Below are 15,947 nucleotides of genomic sequence, written 5' to 3' on the forward strand. Positions count from 1 at the left end.
TGTCTTTCCTTAAAATTGTTATCAATATCGGTTTATCTCTGTCTTACTTATAAATCTATCCCTCTCATTTCGTGCGTGACGTCATTGATGTGTCTTTTGTTTCATTAAACATTTTTTTACTCTTTCTTACATTTCAATCTATCCCTTTCATTTCGTGCGTGACGTCATTGACGTTTCATTATATATTTCTTCTCTTTCTTACATTTCAATTTATCCCTTTCATATTGTGCGTGACGTCATTGGCGTGTGTTTTGCATAGACATAATATTAGTAAACAGGACTGCGCATATAAACCCAAAAAACGAGCCGAGTGAAACAGTTAGTACGGAGGCTGTCTGTCCCTTTCTAATAGGGTGACTATGAGATTAAGCTATGTGAGACAAATCCGAATTTGCTAAGATTATTAAACACAGATTAGTATTGAAGTTTTAACTTACGCAGTTTGTGACCTTAAGATACTAATAAAGGCTTTTAATAATTAGCGGAAATTAGCAGTATAAAAGCAGGAAGATTCGAAGTGAAGACTGTTTTTTTTGTATTTCTACTTCATATATAGACTGCTGAGCCATTTATGTCGCCTTTCTTCATTTTTTGGGAAGCTATAACAATAGTACAACAGTTTTAAAATCCATCACCCATATTTTGACTCGTTACAAGAATTCATGGGCACCCTAGTTGTTTGGTTTACGAAAATGTTATTATTAGCTAACCTGTGGAACGATATATTGCAACCACCATAGGATTCACTTTTACAAGTAGAAACGCAACACTTTTTCACCATTTTAATAGTTTAAATTGATTTAATACAAAAAAATATAAACAAAATTTTAAATGCTGATTACGCGCCAAGAATGTTCAGGGTTACCGCTAGAAAATAAAAAAAAAGCAAAATAAAAATTTATGTTGTTTATGTTTTAATAATAAATACGAATAAATTAATGCGATTGTTATTAATTTGTTGACTTACAATTGTTAAAATAAGATAAAAATATAAGTGATTCAATTGTTTTTGGGAAGACAAAACTTTTGATCACAACATTTTTTTATGCTGGCAAGGTGTTAGAAAGAGACAAACAGCCTCCGTTCGAACTATCCCTCTCGGCTCGGATTTGCCTCTGTGTATTATGCAACCAATTTAGTACCTTATTGCGTTAGAATAGAGTTCATTTTCGTAAATATATATTTTGAGCGTGCGCAATCTTGTTTAGTAATATTATATCTATGGTGTTTTGTTTCGATCCAAACATTTGTTTACTCTTCCGTCAAATCAATCTACTTCTTTAATATCGCGTTAATTTGCGTGACGCTGTTTCAAATTTAAAAATCTTTGAAAAATAGCGACATATTATTTCGTTTTTATTTCGTCTTTCTTATTTACCAAATTAATATTTTTTAAATATTATTTTAATGCATTATTATAATGCTTAAGTGTAGCAAAGTCAGTCGAACGTCTTTTAATAAATTCTAAAATTCGAATGCCTGCTCGAAGGTCAAACATTTATGTCTAGTGTTCGGATTTAAAAACTTACACTTCGAAAAATTATTTTGTGGAAATCTAAAATACGTGAAAGAAAAAGAAATGGTTATCGTTACCTTAAAATACTTTATTATTTCCAAATTATGTATACTTAAAACTAAACATCTTATTCAATTCATGATATACCGGGCTATCGCTACCATGTACTAAACTTGTATTCCTTTTTCAAAATGTGAACGATATAACATGAATCTGATTTATGTTGCAGTTTTGAGTTCCTGACTCATTGTATCAATATTGAAGCACCAGGTTATCCTAATGGGTCATAGGAACATTATAATTGGGGCCTAGTGGTGTTAATGTGTGTTTGATATCTAGCGCTGTTCTCGGATCTCGCAGGGCGTTTGCGGCGTGAGCGAGTTGTAGCGCGCATTCCGACGGCGCTGTTGGCGGCAAAGCTGTGCATTCGCGTTCCAAGGCGTTACCGATCGCTGTCAGTAGTTCAGAAAAGCCAAGGGAAATGGCTGCTCGACGCAGTCTGTTCAGTTCCTGAAAACACGACAATTAAGTCAGAATACCTACTTATATTTATGTTAGACTAGTGGTACGTATGGTACCGGTACGTGCTTCACTACACCATTACACCATTTTGTTACAAAAAAATATATATATAAATGAAGAACAGTTTGACCGATTTTGTGCAAGCATATAAACCACCTACTAAATAGTCCGAACAAAGCCTAAACATTTGGTTTAGATAGGTGAGCCAGTTCTTGAGTTATAAAATTACAACAAAAAGTGGCATTAATTTATATAGATGATTAATTGCCTTAAACAATATTTATGTTAGTGGTAAGTCTCAGGTAATTTATTCCAAAAGTAGGTACCTTAAAAAGATGCTGTGTCTTGTCTGGCAGTTTCCTAGCATGTCGCAGCACTTTCTGTACATCGGCGAGCAGAGCATGAGGCCGTGCCCACGCGCACGCTGAGCCCCCGCTACTGTATGAACGCCACGAACGTATGGGGAATGTTTCCGCTGCAAATTAAAACAAAGGGATTGGCTAATATTATAAATGTGAAAGTCTGTGAGAATGTTTGTTATTCTTTCACGCAAAAACGGCTGGGCCGATTTGGTTGAAATTTGGTAATTATGTAGATAGGTGAAAGCCGGAATTAACACATAGGCTACTTTTTATCAACACAACACGCGGGTGTAGCCGCGAGCAGAAACTAGTATTAATAATAAAGGTATGCGCAGGTCTCTTTAAGCCGGAATAATTTAGTTTCTAAACCGAACTCAGAATGTACGAAGTTACAATCGAATAACCGCTTCTCCTCAAACATTCCCATTTTTTCGGAGTATTTATTACATTCCCATTGACGTGAAACGTCCAGCTGGAAAGACACGCCGGCTGCATAAGTCCAGCCTTACAATTTTTGTGTGAAAATTACCAGGTGTAGTTCCTTCTTCTGCTGGTCCCAGTTGGTCGAGTGCCCCGAGCCAGGGCGCGGCTGAAGCCCCGGGCTTCATCACACTGAGCAGCAAGCAGGAGCGGCGGCCGCGGGACGCCTCGCACGACGCCGTCAGCGTGCCCCACCAGTCGGCGCCCAAGAGTACCACCGCCGCCATACTTTCCACCTAGCGAATCGTTATAACACAAACTTAAATGAAATAAATAATATCACTTAGGCATTTCGTATTGAAAAGTAAAAAGAAAAAGAAATGAAATTCGTTACTCATTCCAAAAAACGAGAAGGGGCAAGAGTCTCCGTGATTACTCTCTTTTTATATACTTTTTTTTGTTTTAAAAAGATTGTTTGCACAACAATCAATAGCGTAAATACATGTCGATAGTCGACTTGTAGTTGGCAATTATGACGATTTCTGAAGTAAAGTAACTTTTCACTTACTTTGAGGGCTCCATGGAGTAAGACACAAAAATTAGGAACTTTGCTGGGGTCTGACATATCCTCTTCTGTAGCTGAACCGTCTGTGCTTGATCCTTCCTGAAATAATATTCAATTAAAAAGTGAAAAGATGATTTTATTGAGTTATTTAGATTACCATAACATACCTTAGTTGGGGTTTTAGAGCCATAATTTTCCCTGGGTGCTGAATTGGCACATGCTTGGGCCTGCGGTATTATCAAGTGTTTGCTTATGGCTATAGGAGTACCTGACAACAAAGTTATTTTATTAAAGCATTGTCTATATCCAGTGCAATCTGTATTTTTATTATGAATTTGAACTTACTAAGTTCTTGTTGCTGTAGAAACCCAATAACATGTATTTGATTGGCCAAGGTGTATGTAGCAGCCAATTCTTCAAGGGTGACAGTTTGTGGCGCTGGGAACAGTTGAACACGAGCTTCTAGTTGGCCACATTTGAGAGTGCACCAAAACTCTTGGTAGTGTTGTTCACAAAGGCGTGTCATTGCTGTTATTACCTATAAATATGTTTTTAGATCACTGGCCAGTACAAAAATTGCAATTATTATTATATTATAATATTTACATAATATTTACAAAATATTTACATTAATTTTATAAATTAAAAATAAACTTAGTAATATAAGTACAAAAATATGATTGAAATCTGTAACATAAAATCAAGGGGTCAGTATATATTCTATTTTATTTTCATTATGGTTATACTTACTCCAGGGACGGTAAGTTGGTCAGGACAGTAAATGGAGCCCCGAGACATATTCCCATTAGAGTTACTAGTAGTGTTATTGGCTAGATCTACTATTTTCTGGTAGAGAGGCATTGCTGAAAAAAATATTTTTGTAATTGAAATTACAAAAATTAAATTGTAAAGTTAATTTTTTTGTAATTTTAATTATTATTTTTGCGTTATTACTCTTTCAGAATGTTGTATGTATTTTGTTTATTTGACTCACCATGCTGTAGGCATGGATCATGGGGGGAGGCTATTGGTAAAACATGTATTTTTGCTGGATAAGTAGGGGGCAAAGGCAGAGCTTGCACCATCCGGTTTCTGCCAATTGCCCCAACCCCACTGCTACCATCTGTTATCTGTAAGTTTTTAATACATGAATATTATATGTATATGCCCATTACCATCCTATAGGTTGTTAGACAAGTTTTTGCTTAAAAGATTACATGGTTGAAAAATAATGAGTGTCATGTTATACCAGTATAATCTGCACTGGTGTTTGGCAGCCTCCCCACTCATTGAGTACCAACTGGTTCACACCAAGGAAGGCAGTATCTATACAGGTTTTATCTCCTTCTTCCAATGATAACAGCTTACTGCGTATACTATCAAAGTCTCGAGTAAAAGGGACAGCCACTAAAAAATTATATAAGTTTAAATTAATAACATATCGATTTGGACCTCTTTGGTACCACAATACATACTTTATCTCTGAGCATGCTACACTTAGTGTAAAGTTACTTTTGCTAATAAGCTTTTTTCTATGAGTTGACAAGCATACCTTCGTACACAGATGAGAATGTGACCAATGCCACATATTCCAGTTTAGCATGATTGCCTAAATAATCCAAAAATGTATTCACAGCCGCTGTTCCTATCGTATGCCGGGTATGAGTCTCTGTAGTGTCAGAAGTCGCTACAGGCCGCGACATTGATAGCGAAACATCCATTAATATTACCGTAGGCATTGTGACTATGAAATCTTAATAGTTAAACAAAATACAACAATCATTCATAGTTTGTTTTCATATCAAAGCAACTTAAACTCAAACATAAATGTGTTGAAACTTATTAGTGGAAATCTTTAGATTTGCGACATGAAATCTTTTGTTGTCTCTAAAGCCAAACGTGAATTTAAGTTTGCAGGACAAGGACGAAAATAAACATTAATGCTAGCTAAACAAATTAGAAATTAGAACTGGAACAAAGCCATCACATAGATTATATGTCATTGTCAAAGTTGACACACTTGACATTTACAACCACAGGCTAAAATGGCACACCCACAGGCAACCATAAGCCTTATGTAAGCGGCCTTAAGCATGTTTTTATTAAAAAAAGTGGTATTTAATATTTAAAAGATTTTTAAGTTTATATATTTTAATGTGTACATATTTGTTTTAAAATAAAGCCTTTCGAATTGTATTATTTATGCAGTATTTACATATATTACTATGTTACATATTACATACAAACTTACTAGGTAAACGGCGTATAAAAAAATAAAAATAAATTGAATAATATTATTGATTGCAGGTTGATATTTTATATTTCAATCATATGTTTACTTTAAGTCATGGCACATATAAACGACACAGCTCCATCCCAGCGATTGACTTGTTGAATTTAACTCTAAAATCGTATTTACAATGTTTATATGAATAGCCAATGGCCTGACACCGAGCTTGCAGCTACCTGACAACAGCTATGCCATGCCGTGCCATTCCGTTCATGTGTGCCATGACCTTTATCACCCATCTACATGATCAAAAAAAGTACCTATATAAATAAAAACATACAGTCGAATTCTAAATCTCCCTCTTTTTTGGAAGTCGGTTGAAAAGGAAACCAACTAGATTACAAAGATCTTTTCTACGTTACATATATCTACTGATAATCCTACTTACGATATAATTTAGGATGGAAAATCGTACAGATGACAACAAAATTATCGAAAGCAATATTCAACAGGAAAATTTAGAGTATCGTTTTAATTTTGTTAATACTCCATGGGACGACAGATCTAAAAAAAGCAAAGCTGGCATCTTAATTTTGTTAATTTCCATATTTGTTGTAACGATGGCTCTCGTGTTTAATAGTTTTATAATGCACTATAAAGGCTTTAAGTTTGTCAAAAGATATAATAACTCTAATGAACTATCGTGCCTCCGTGTCAGGATGGATGAATATCCCTTCGTGGCGAGAATTCATTCTGTAGCTACTCAACATCTGTTGTGTTTGGGTGCTGTAGTGAGCCCCTCCACAGTCATCACCAACGGAGTCTGCGCTAAGTCTGGACCTATACGAATGATTCTCGGAAGCATATCGAAGTGAGTATACACAAATATAAGTGAGATACATCTCACTGCCTACTGCCTGACTGGTAAAATCACGCATTACCTGACAGTTTTTCTTTTGCAGCCCTCGCTGCAAAAAGGGATTTTCCGTTGACGTCATAGAGTCAGTACTCCACGACGGCGTAATTTCCAAAAGGCTGGTACTCTTATCTAGTTACGAAAGTATAGAGTTTTGCTCAGAAGTGATAAAGATCGGAAAAAACTTGAACTGGGCCGGAAAAGTTCATATTCTCGGACGACCTATCGCAGTTGGAAGAATGTTATCTCTACAGTATGCCAACTTAGCTGGCAAAAACATCACAAGTAGACGTTTACATAAACATGTGAATTCGAATAGTACGATATGTGTGAAGGACGTAGCACGCTGTCCCGTGCGGGCTGGGGATCTCCTGCTACAGAATGGCCAACTATTCGGATTCTCATCGACTAGTGTACAACGCGACAAAGTGGCTTGTTTTGCAGACTTGAACCTTGTTAAACAAGATTTAAAGGAAGCGGATGAAGAAATAAGTGTGGACGACTAGTGCAGCTAACTTTAATACTTAGTTGAATTATATTTATCTGTTTACCTTTCTTAACGAATGGTTCTTTTTCATCTTTAAACCGAGGGATTTTCCACTTTCCACCCCGCCCATGCACCAAAGTGGACGTTCGCATTCTAGCTATTGTATGTATTTAAGTAGGTACTCACTTGATGCAATTTAGGAAATTTAAATTATTTTTTTTGGGCGCAGTGCATAAAACCATACATTTTGCTATCCGTCACGGTTTTCGTTTTACGTAACTTCCATGTTTCCCCATGTTCTGTAAGTGCTGTTGTTCTCGGCAGGTTTTTACGGTGAATTTACCATAGATTTAACAGTAAAAATTTGTGAACAAGTAGCCCAACTGCTGAAGGAATTCACCATTTAGCGTACCGCCTGACGAAATATGGAAACCGAAGATCGGAACTTATATAACACTAACGACTAGCCCCGGCTTTGCACCGGTGCAATGCTGATACTAAATATATATAAACCTTCCTCTACAATCATACACCCTATCTATTAAAGAAAACCGCATCAAAATCCTTTGCATAGTTTTAAAGATTAGAGCAAACAGGTAAGGGACAGAGAAAGCGACTTTATTTTATCCCATGTATTGAAGTTAGAGTTATTGCAGAAAATAATAATATTTTTGATTTCTCATCCAAAATTAATCTTAGCCGGCACTTTGGTCAGACATTTGAGAAGTTTACTCAAAATTTGTACAAGAGTTATTGCAGAAAATAATAATATTTTTGATTTCTCATCCAAAATTAATCTTAGCCGGCACTTTGGTCAGACATTTGAGAAGTTTACTCAAAATTTGTACATTCCCCCCTTGCCCTTAGGTATTCCAATTTCTTTTTTTTTGTGGTCGGCGTATACATCTCTTCGAGTCAACATCAAATAAAACGTAAATATGATGTGCGGTATTTTTTATTAAATGCTTACAAATACATATGTTCAGTGTCTACGAAAATGAGTGTGTTTGCGCCGACAGGTATGGGAGGGCACTTGAACTGCTCCAAGATCCACTTCTTCTGGACACGTGTAGCCTTTCCAGTCCTTTGTAGCAACGTATACAAGCAGCACCACGAAGAACGTAAGTGCCGTGTATACCAGTAGACTGAAACTCTGATTGAATCTCGATAGAGCCGCCGTGTCTAGAGTGACCTTGAAGTTGCTCTTGCCTCGGGATTTTGTTGACATTGTGCTAGTGATTGTTTTTGTTGAATTGTAGTTTTCCGTGGCTGAAAAATATGAATTGACAATGTTATGAATTTACAGGACAACACATAAAAATAAAAAAGGCATACCAGGAGATACTTAGATGATGATTGATTTTACATAGGTAGGTAGGCACCTATATAAAAACCCTAAATGGACAAGTTTCTAATTCACTAAGCAATAAAAAATTGTATGTATGTTAATAAACTGTAAATTGCGTTGTCATTTTAGCTAGGGTTAGGTGGACGCAGCAGCAGTGACGTGCGTCCAATTTAGCCTATCTGATAGTGGGTCGACGAAAATTATAACCCATTAAGTGCACGTCACACGCACGATTGGATGTCAGCCGCTAACAGTGATTTTCCGGAGGGTAGTCGCGACACTACTTGTACCGGTAGCCACATGGCGCTCACAATTAAAATGTTAATTTGTCCTCCACACATCGTCACGCGTTACGGTTTTATTGGGCCACGCTGGATTGACGGACTACATTATACGTCATGTTCAAAGTTAATACAGATCCAGTTTGATAATTAGCACATAATCTGATAATTGGATCCTAGGTCGCTAAATTAAAGTTAGTAAGAAAGTAACAAGGACTTAGGCTATCCTAAGTCCTATGACTAACATATTACGTGTTTAGTCCTATGACTCTGTGTTAAATATCAGTAATAAAGCTAAATTATCTAAAGTAGGGATGCAAGATACCTACAGCAACATAGATGTACTTAAAAAAAAGCTATAAAATATTTCACAGCTAAACAAGGTTGCATTTTAAAAGGACTCATTTATATTACGGTACACTAGACCACTTAAATTAGGGTCTCGTCGACTACCCGGCGCGTTAAAAGACTTAGTATTACACGGAGTACAATAAAGCGAAGCCGCCGTTCACTTAGGAATAATTTCATCATCATACTCATGATAATGTAGACAATTTTCATTAAATTAAAATGCTTGAAGCATATCTGCTCTAACAGTCTTAGCTGTAAAATGAGAGATTAGATAAACTTTTAGGCGTATCAACTGAAAAAAGAATAGGTTTTACGTGGGAAGACGTATTTCATGAATAACAAATTACTGCCGCGTAATCTAAGTCAATCATTGTGAAAAAGAAAACTCCTTTATTTTTACATGTTTTTTTTTTTAAGTCTGGTAAAGGCATGCCTACATAGGTTTTAACTGTCCAATATGTCGTATTCATTCACAATAGTGTTATATTTTTTTAATAACTATTAAATAGATCCTCTCTGGAAATCCTTGTAAAAGATTTCCAGAGAGCCATGATAGGTAAAACAACGGCATCATGTGGATCCATAGAATGGAATTTTTCAATGACAGAGTATAAGATTTTTTACTAGATTCTGTTACTAACAAAAATGATCTCTTTTTAATTACCTTATAGATTACCGGTGGCTGGTATTGTTTTGTTGTAGGTAGGTATGTTAATTGGTTTAATTTGCTTTTACATTTTGATTTGGTCCGTTTTCTCTGTTTTTAGATTTTTTACTTGTCAAGATGACATAGTTATAACCATAGTCTCATAGAGTTCTTAGCTTGCACATGAAACCTTTTCTAATAAAAAAAAAAAATCACCGACCGACCGAAAAGAGGGATGTGAGAACATGAGTTGTTTACTCTGCGTTGTTATGATTTTAAACAATAGATCCTCGTATCACGAGACAAGATCGCTTGCAGAAAAATTAAAACGAAATATTAAACTTCCGATTTGAAATTAACAGTTGGTTTTGTTTCGTAACCGTATCGAGGATAAGGTGCATTTTACGAAACCTTTTCGCATAAATTTTACTACGAGTTTTTTTTAAAATAAGCCAAGTTTTTTTATACCAGCTATGCCATACAAGATAGCTAGCATAGCATGCTTGCAAAAGTTGTTAAAACATTTTACAGCTGACATTTGAGGTAAATGCAGGAAATAGTTAGCTGATGGAAACCTGTGGAATTCTGCTGAAGCATGAACATGACATACCGTCTACCTCGTATAGGATGTAGCTTCAGAATTTCCGCTTCGCTTGAAAGAAGTCGTGTTTTCAAATGTCCGAAGTTTAGACATATCTTTTACTTGTATGTTGCTCTAAAAGCTCCCCGTTTAATGTGGGATTGAATCACGACCTACATCTTGATGGTGGGAGGCGTCGACAGGATTAGTTTACAAGCATTAGGAGATAAAACTTGCAACACACGAAAAACATGCTGCAGGTATTGGCTACTTATTTTTTTATTTATTTTTATTTTTAATGGCATGGCCTTCTATAAGTCGTGGTGGCCTAGTGGGCAAAGAACCAACCTCTCGAGTATGAGGGCGCGGGTTCGAATCCAGGTCAGGCAAGTACCAATGCAACTTTTCTAAGTTTGTATGTCTATATCTATACATATAATAAATCTGTAGAAAAGTAATTTTTGTACATTGCAGAAATTGACAAAAAAATAGCCAGTATGTTAAAGGATAACTAACAGAACCCATTTCCATCATTTTTGTCATTTTTGTCTGTTTGTCTGTTTATCTGTTTGTTTGTTCGCGATTCACGTAAAATCTACGAATTAAATGCAGACAATGCTTATATACAAAAATTCTACGTAACTTGGGGTATTACTTAGTTTTTGTTTCATCGAAATCGATTCACTCTATCAAAAGATATGATTAATTTTGTGAATTCAAGATGTAAAATATTACGACACGCAATTTATTTGTCAAAACTGTACATTTGAATGTTGTACTTATATTAGTTGATCGACCTATTATTAATCTTTACACAGAAAATTACACCTTTATAAGTAACTTCGGAAGAAAAAAAAATATGAAAATTTTGTTTAGCCAAGGTTAAAGTAGCTCCATCTGTGGTAAATAAAATACATCATCAATTTGTCAAAGGAGCGAGGTGGTAAATGACAATATTACCATACATTCTTTATAGAGGATTATTATTTCAACAGATGGAGTTGTGTATTTTCCGTAATTCACCATATTTTAACACCAAGTGTAATTTTTCGATAGACATTTCAATAGTGTTTGTCAGTTTGCCGTGCCACATCAAAATCCAACTATACCTAATTATTACCTTGATGAAAGGAAAATTTATAGTTCTCGGCCAAATTTAAAACGGTGCCATCTAAATTATTTTTTGAACATTATGTCAAAAATGATGACTTTAGTTAGTGGAACAATTAATTATCATTTAAAGTTACAGATGGAGTTCATATCAGGATTTTTTCATAAACATAGTTTAGCTTATCTTCCACTAATGTGGTGGCCTTAAAACAAATTACTTTGAGTGAGTAGTATTAAGTAGACCTTAATTATTTTTTCTGATACAAAATATGTAAACTTAATCCTAGAAGAAATGAGGATCTATCTCTCGCAAGCGCTGCTAAGCGTGAGGTAGGTAATGTAGGATTCTGTAGCTTTAAAAACAAGCCCAGATACAAAGTGCAGATAAGAAATGGGAGCTTTCTCGATTTAATACCATACACACGTAAAATGCTTTATGCGTCTGAAAACGTACAAATTACGCGCCGCATACCAGAGACATGTTTACTTTCAACTTCTGATCGCAAATACACTGTTCACGATTACGAACAGTCTCAGTAAGATCCGAGCCAAGTCTAAAAAAACACCTTTTATATAAAACTACGTTTGATGTCATTTAATCACAAAGACAGAATTGTTCTCTGTTGCAAATCCTATCCACCTATATCCTATCCTAATCCAGAATGCATTGCAGGTGTGCATTGCACAAAAATCAATGGTATCCTATTCGAGAAGTCAAAAGAGTTGACCTGCCAACGTCAGCTTCTGCGCTAAGCAGTTCTTAATAGTACCATCAGAATTACATTCATCGTTGAATGAGGTGAATAAATTTTCAGAAACCACAATAAAAGTAGGAGCCAAAGCGTATTATCGCTTCATAGAGCTCTGATTGGCCCCAGGTGACCAAGTCAGGTCTGATTTGTTCGTTCATCAGATCTTTGAAAGTGTTTCGGTGGATACTTACTGTCGTCCTGTTTACGTGTGACACAAAATATGGTATATGAACGTCCTCCGCAAGAGCGAAATTTTCCCGGTGTGCGGTAGTGACGCACAGTATACAACACTTATGTTTCTTTTGATTTGCTGGCTCCACCAAGAAATGACAAATTGCGAGCGTACATTCTGAAAATCTTGGCAAAACTGCAGGTTTCAAGTACGAACACATGAAGTGGACTCTCACAGATACGTACATTTTGCCTATTCGTGAACTAATGCAAACATTTCGGTGGAGTCGCGGCTTAGGCCTCCCCCACATTAGGCGTGTGCGATCCTCGGGCGTGTGAGCAGCGCGGGCGCCGCGCGTGCGTCGCGAGCGCGTTGCGTGAGCGTCGCGTTTTGCTGCCCTGCGGCATTTGCAGCGCGCTCGCGGCGCGCGCGCGACGTTTAACTGCTAAGGCATTTAGCGGGCGGCGGGGATAGCGGGCGAAGGGGTAAGAACGCAACTCGAGCGCCGCGTGCTCGCCGCGAGCGCGTCGCTTGCACTCTTCACACATGCCGCAGGGCAGCAAAACGCGACGTTCACGCAGCGCGCTCGCGACGCCCGCGCTACTCACACGCCCGAGGATCGCGCACGCCTAATGTGGGGTCAGCCTTACCATAGTGAGTAAGTGAAACTATCCTACCCTATGCGCCTGCTGATGATGATGACTCATTTTATCATCCATCCAGCTATTCCCCAACTATGTTGGTGTTGGCTTCCAGTCACCGAATCTGTTTGAGTACCAATATTTTGCTTGGAGCGACTACCTATCTACCTATCTTCAATCCAGTCAACTACACAAGACGATATCCATGGTAAGTCTGACAGACTTTCTGGCTTCTGATTAGTCACAGCAGCTGCAGAAAATGTACAAATGACAGCTTTGTCAGACTCAAAGCATGTAGACATAGATTATAGCTGTTTCCGAATCAGCAAGCTGAAGTGGCAGTGGGCTGGCCATATTAGCCGAAGAACCGATAACCGTTGGGGTAAACGAGTTCTAGAGTGGAGGCCACGCCTCGGCAAACGTAGTGTAGGACGTCCTCAGGCACGGTGGAGTGATGACTTGCGCAAGACGGCTGGCAGGAGCTGGATGCGAGAAGCTGAAAATCGATCTCAGTGGCGTGCACTTGGAGAGGCCTATGTCCAGCAGTGGACTGCGATAGGCTGATGATGATGATGATGATGATGATAGCTGTTTCCTGTAAAAATTACTTACGCACCATACGTAATAATTTTCCGAATTGGCTGAACAACGTCACAAACTTTACTTCTTTTGTTTAGATAAATGGCACATCCACAACACAACCTTGATCAATGAATCTATGTGACTGCTAAGTGCTAATCCTAATTATACTGTCACGTGAAAGAATGCACCTACGGGATAAGTAGTATTTTGACGATTCTATATTGCCCACGCAGACGAAGTTGCGGGCAACAGCTAGTACTTTCTAAGTATATCTTAGACACCAATGACTGTGTTTCGGATGGCACGTTAAACTGTAGGTCCCGGCTGTCATTGAACATCCTTGGCAGTCGTTACGGGTAGTCAGAAGCCAGTATGTCTGACACCAGTCTAACCAAGGGGTATCGGGTTGCTCGGGTAACTGGGTTGAGGAGGTCAGATAGGCAGTCGCTTCTTGTAAAGCACTGGTACTCAGCTGAATCCGGTTAGACAGGAAGCCGACCCCAACATAGTTTGGAAAAAAAGGCTCGGAGGATGATGGCATGGCCTTCTATATTAGCTACTTACATGTGTGTGACAGTGAGTTCTCATCTTCATTAAATAATGTTAACATAGAAAATTCTGAATTTAATACAAGTCATGAAAATTTAAGAAAAAAAATGGTAATTAAGGAAAATTTCAGTAGGCTTAATTGCGATCGGTAGATAATGATAAACATAAAGAAGATCAATCTGAAGTGGAGTTTAATATTGATGAGCGGACGTCGCTCCGACGGCGGCCATCTATAAAAATATTAATTGCTGTCCTGTTCGCCTCGTAAACAATTCAGTGCACATGAAATATTTAGTGCCTATACACGATAAGTGCCATTTTTTATTTGAACTAGGTATTCCCTTGGAGATGCTTGTGAATTTCGATTTAGATTTTCGTAATTAGGTATTCCTTTCATTTATAAACCATCAAGATGTGTGAAGCTCCAGATTTAATTTAAACATGACGTGCCTATTCATAGCTTTATCCCTAAATTTCAATTTGGAGACCTCGAAATTGTCCGATTGATTTATGACCAAAAGTTATCAGATTTCAATTGTAAATGTAATGGCCTTGATATAAGGTTCAAAATGGTTTCAATAGATAGAAGGGAGCTTAAATTGGCTTATTCCATATGTGAATCAGCAAGTGAGTCAATCAGCTCGGTAATAACGTTTCGGAAAACAGCAGTGGTAAGGCACTGCCGCACTGGAAATGCATTTGCATAGAACAGAAATGGCGCCCAACTGAGCCAAGCGTCTCTGGCACGTGGGAAGTTTGAAATCACAAGCCAAACCCACGTTAGGTATAAAAGATTAGATTTGTGGACGGTTTAAATTCTGTACTCTTTATATTAAGCTACGAGTATGTTGAATTTTTAAGAGGTTGATGGATGTTTTTAGTGCACGTTGATCTCTATGAAATATGCTAGTATTTTTCTAGATGCAAAGGACAATGCCTAAAAACGTCCCCACCCACCAACAGACTTGAAAGTAGTGTCATTGGATGCGCCTCATTTAATAGATCATTTCTTATTATGGAGGCACATTCCAAAAGTATGGGGTTTAGGAACTATAAGACAATTTAGTATCCTTAATAATCAATTAACTTCAAGTTTGTTAACCAATTACTCAGAGTTGGGTGGACCGATTTTGATGTTTTTAGTTTTATTTTAAAGAATCTATCTCAAAGTTAGTCTAATGTAATTTTCATCAAGATCTTTTAAGCAGTTTTTTAGTTATCATCGGTTGAAATAATCGGTTTGAAGAGGCAATGTAGGATGTGTGTGTGTGGACGTGAGGACACCTTCACCAAAACCAACAGACTTGAAACTAGTGTCATCGGAAGCGCCTCCTTTGATAGATCATGACTATCATAACGATTTACGCCAAATGTATGGGGTTTTGGAAATATTCGACATTTTAGTATCCACAATTAACGTAACGTTAGGTTAGGTTAGTAGGTATACACCGTGACTTTTTAGTCGTCTTACAACGGCAGCCCACTTCATGTATCCAATGACTAGTAAACGTTCATATTAAAAAAAAAGTTATGAGATTTGAATAACTTAAAAATAAAAAATAATTCATTAAACCCCAAACATTTAGAGTATGTCGTCACAGAAAAAAATATCTATCGGATAAGGCGCTTCTGATGACACTAGGTTCAACTCTGTTGGAGTCAATAAAGGTCCATACAAAATCATTAAACCAATTATCATTCTAACCGGTGATAACTCAAAAGTTGCTAAAAAGATCCCGATGAAAATTATATCGGACTAACGTTGAGACACCTTCTTTGCATTAAAACAAAAATAATCAGAATCGGTCCACGCAACTCCGAGTAATTGGTTAACAAACTTGACGTTTATTGATTATTAAGGATATTAAAATGTCGTGTATTTCCAAAACCCCATACATTTGGAGTAAATCGTTTTGA

The 15,947-nt window shown here is 37.2% G+C and overlaps 2 protein-coding genes and 1 long non-coding RNA gene across 3 annotated transcripts; 1 reads left to right on the forward strand and 2 right to left on the reverse strand.

Annotated features, from left to right (window-relative positions):
- Positions 1-1,583: 1,583 nt before the first annotated feature.
- Positions 1,584-5,280, reverse strand: LOC124643234 (integrator complex subunit 14). The gene is made up of 10 exons (XM_047182132.1): positions 4,938-5,280; positions 4,635-4,792; positions 4,380-4,515; positions 4,136-4,248; positions 3,731-3,923; positions 3,553-3,653; positions 3,389-3,484; positions 2,930-3,116; positions 2,365-2,513; positions 1,584-2,026 (listed from the first exon to the last, which is right to left on the reverse strand). The coding sequence occupies exons 1-10, from the start codon at positions 5,122-5,124 to the stop codon at positions 1,793-1,795; spliced, it is 1,554 nt and encodes a 517-aa protein (XP_047038088.1). The 5' UTR covers positions 5,125-5,280; the 3' UTR covers positions 1,584-1,792.
- Positions 5,281-6,076: 796 nt separating this feature from the next.
- Positions 6,077-7,037, forward strand: LOC124644994. The gene is made up of 2 exons (XM_047184715.1): positions 6,077-6,486; positions 6,578-7,037. Exons 1-2 carry the CDS (start codon positions 6,077-6,079, stop codon positions 7,035-7,037), a joined length of 870 nt encoding a protein of 289 aa, XP_047040671.1.
- A 920-nt stretch (positions 7,038-7,957) lies between these two features.
- Positions 7,958-9,775, reverse strand: LOC124643189. The gene is made up of 2 exons (XR_006985887.1): positions 9,663-9,775; positions 7,958-8,287 (listed from the first exon to the last, which is right to left on the reverse strand). It is a non-coding gene; the product is annotated as an uncharacterized LOC124643189 (long non-coding RNA).
- Between the last annotated feature and the right edge of the window lie 6,172 nt (positions 9,776-15,947).

The sequence above is a fragment of the Helicoverpa zea genome, chromosome 2, assembly GCF_022581195.2.
Source record: "Helicoverpa zea isolate HzStark_Cry1AcR chromosome 2, ilHelZeax1.1, whole genome shotgun sequence".
In the NCBI taxonomy this organism is placed as follows: Eukaryota; Metazoa; Arthropoda; class Insecta; order Lepidoptera; family Noctuidae; genus Helicoverpa; species Helicoverpa zea.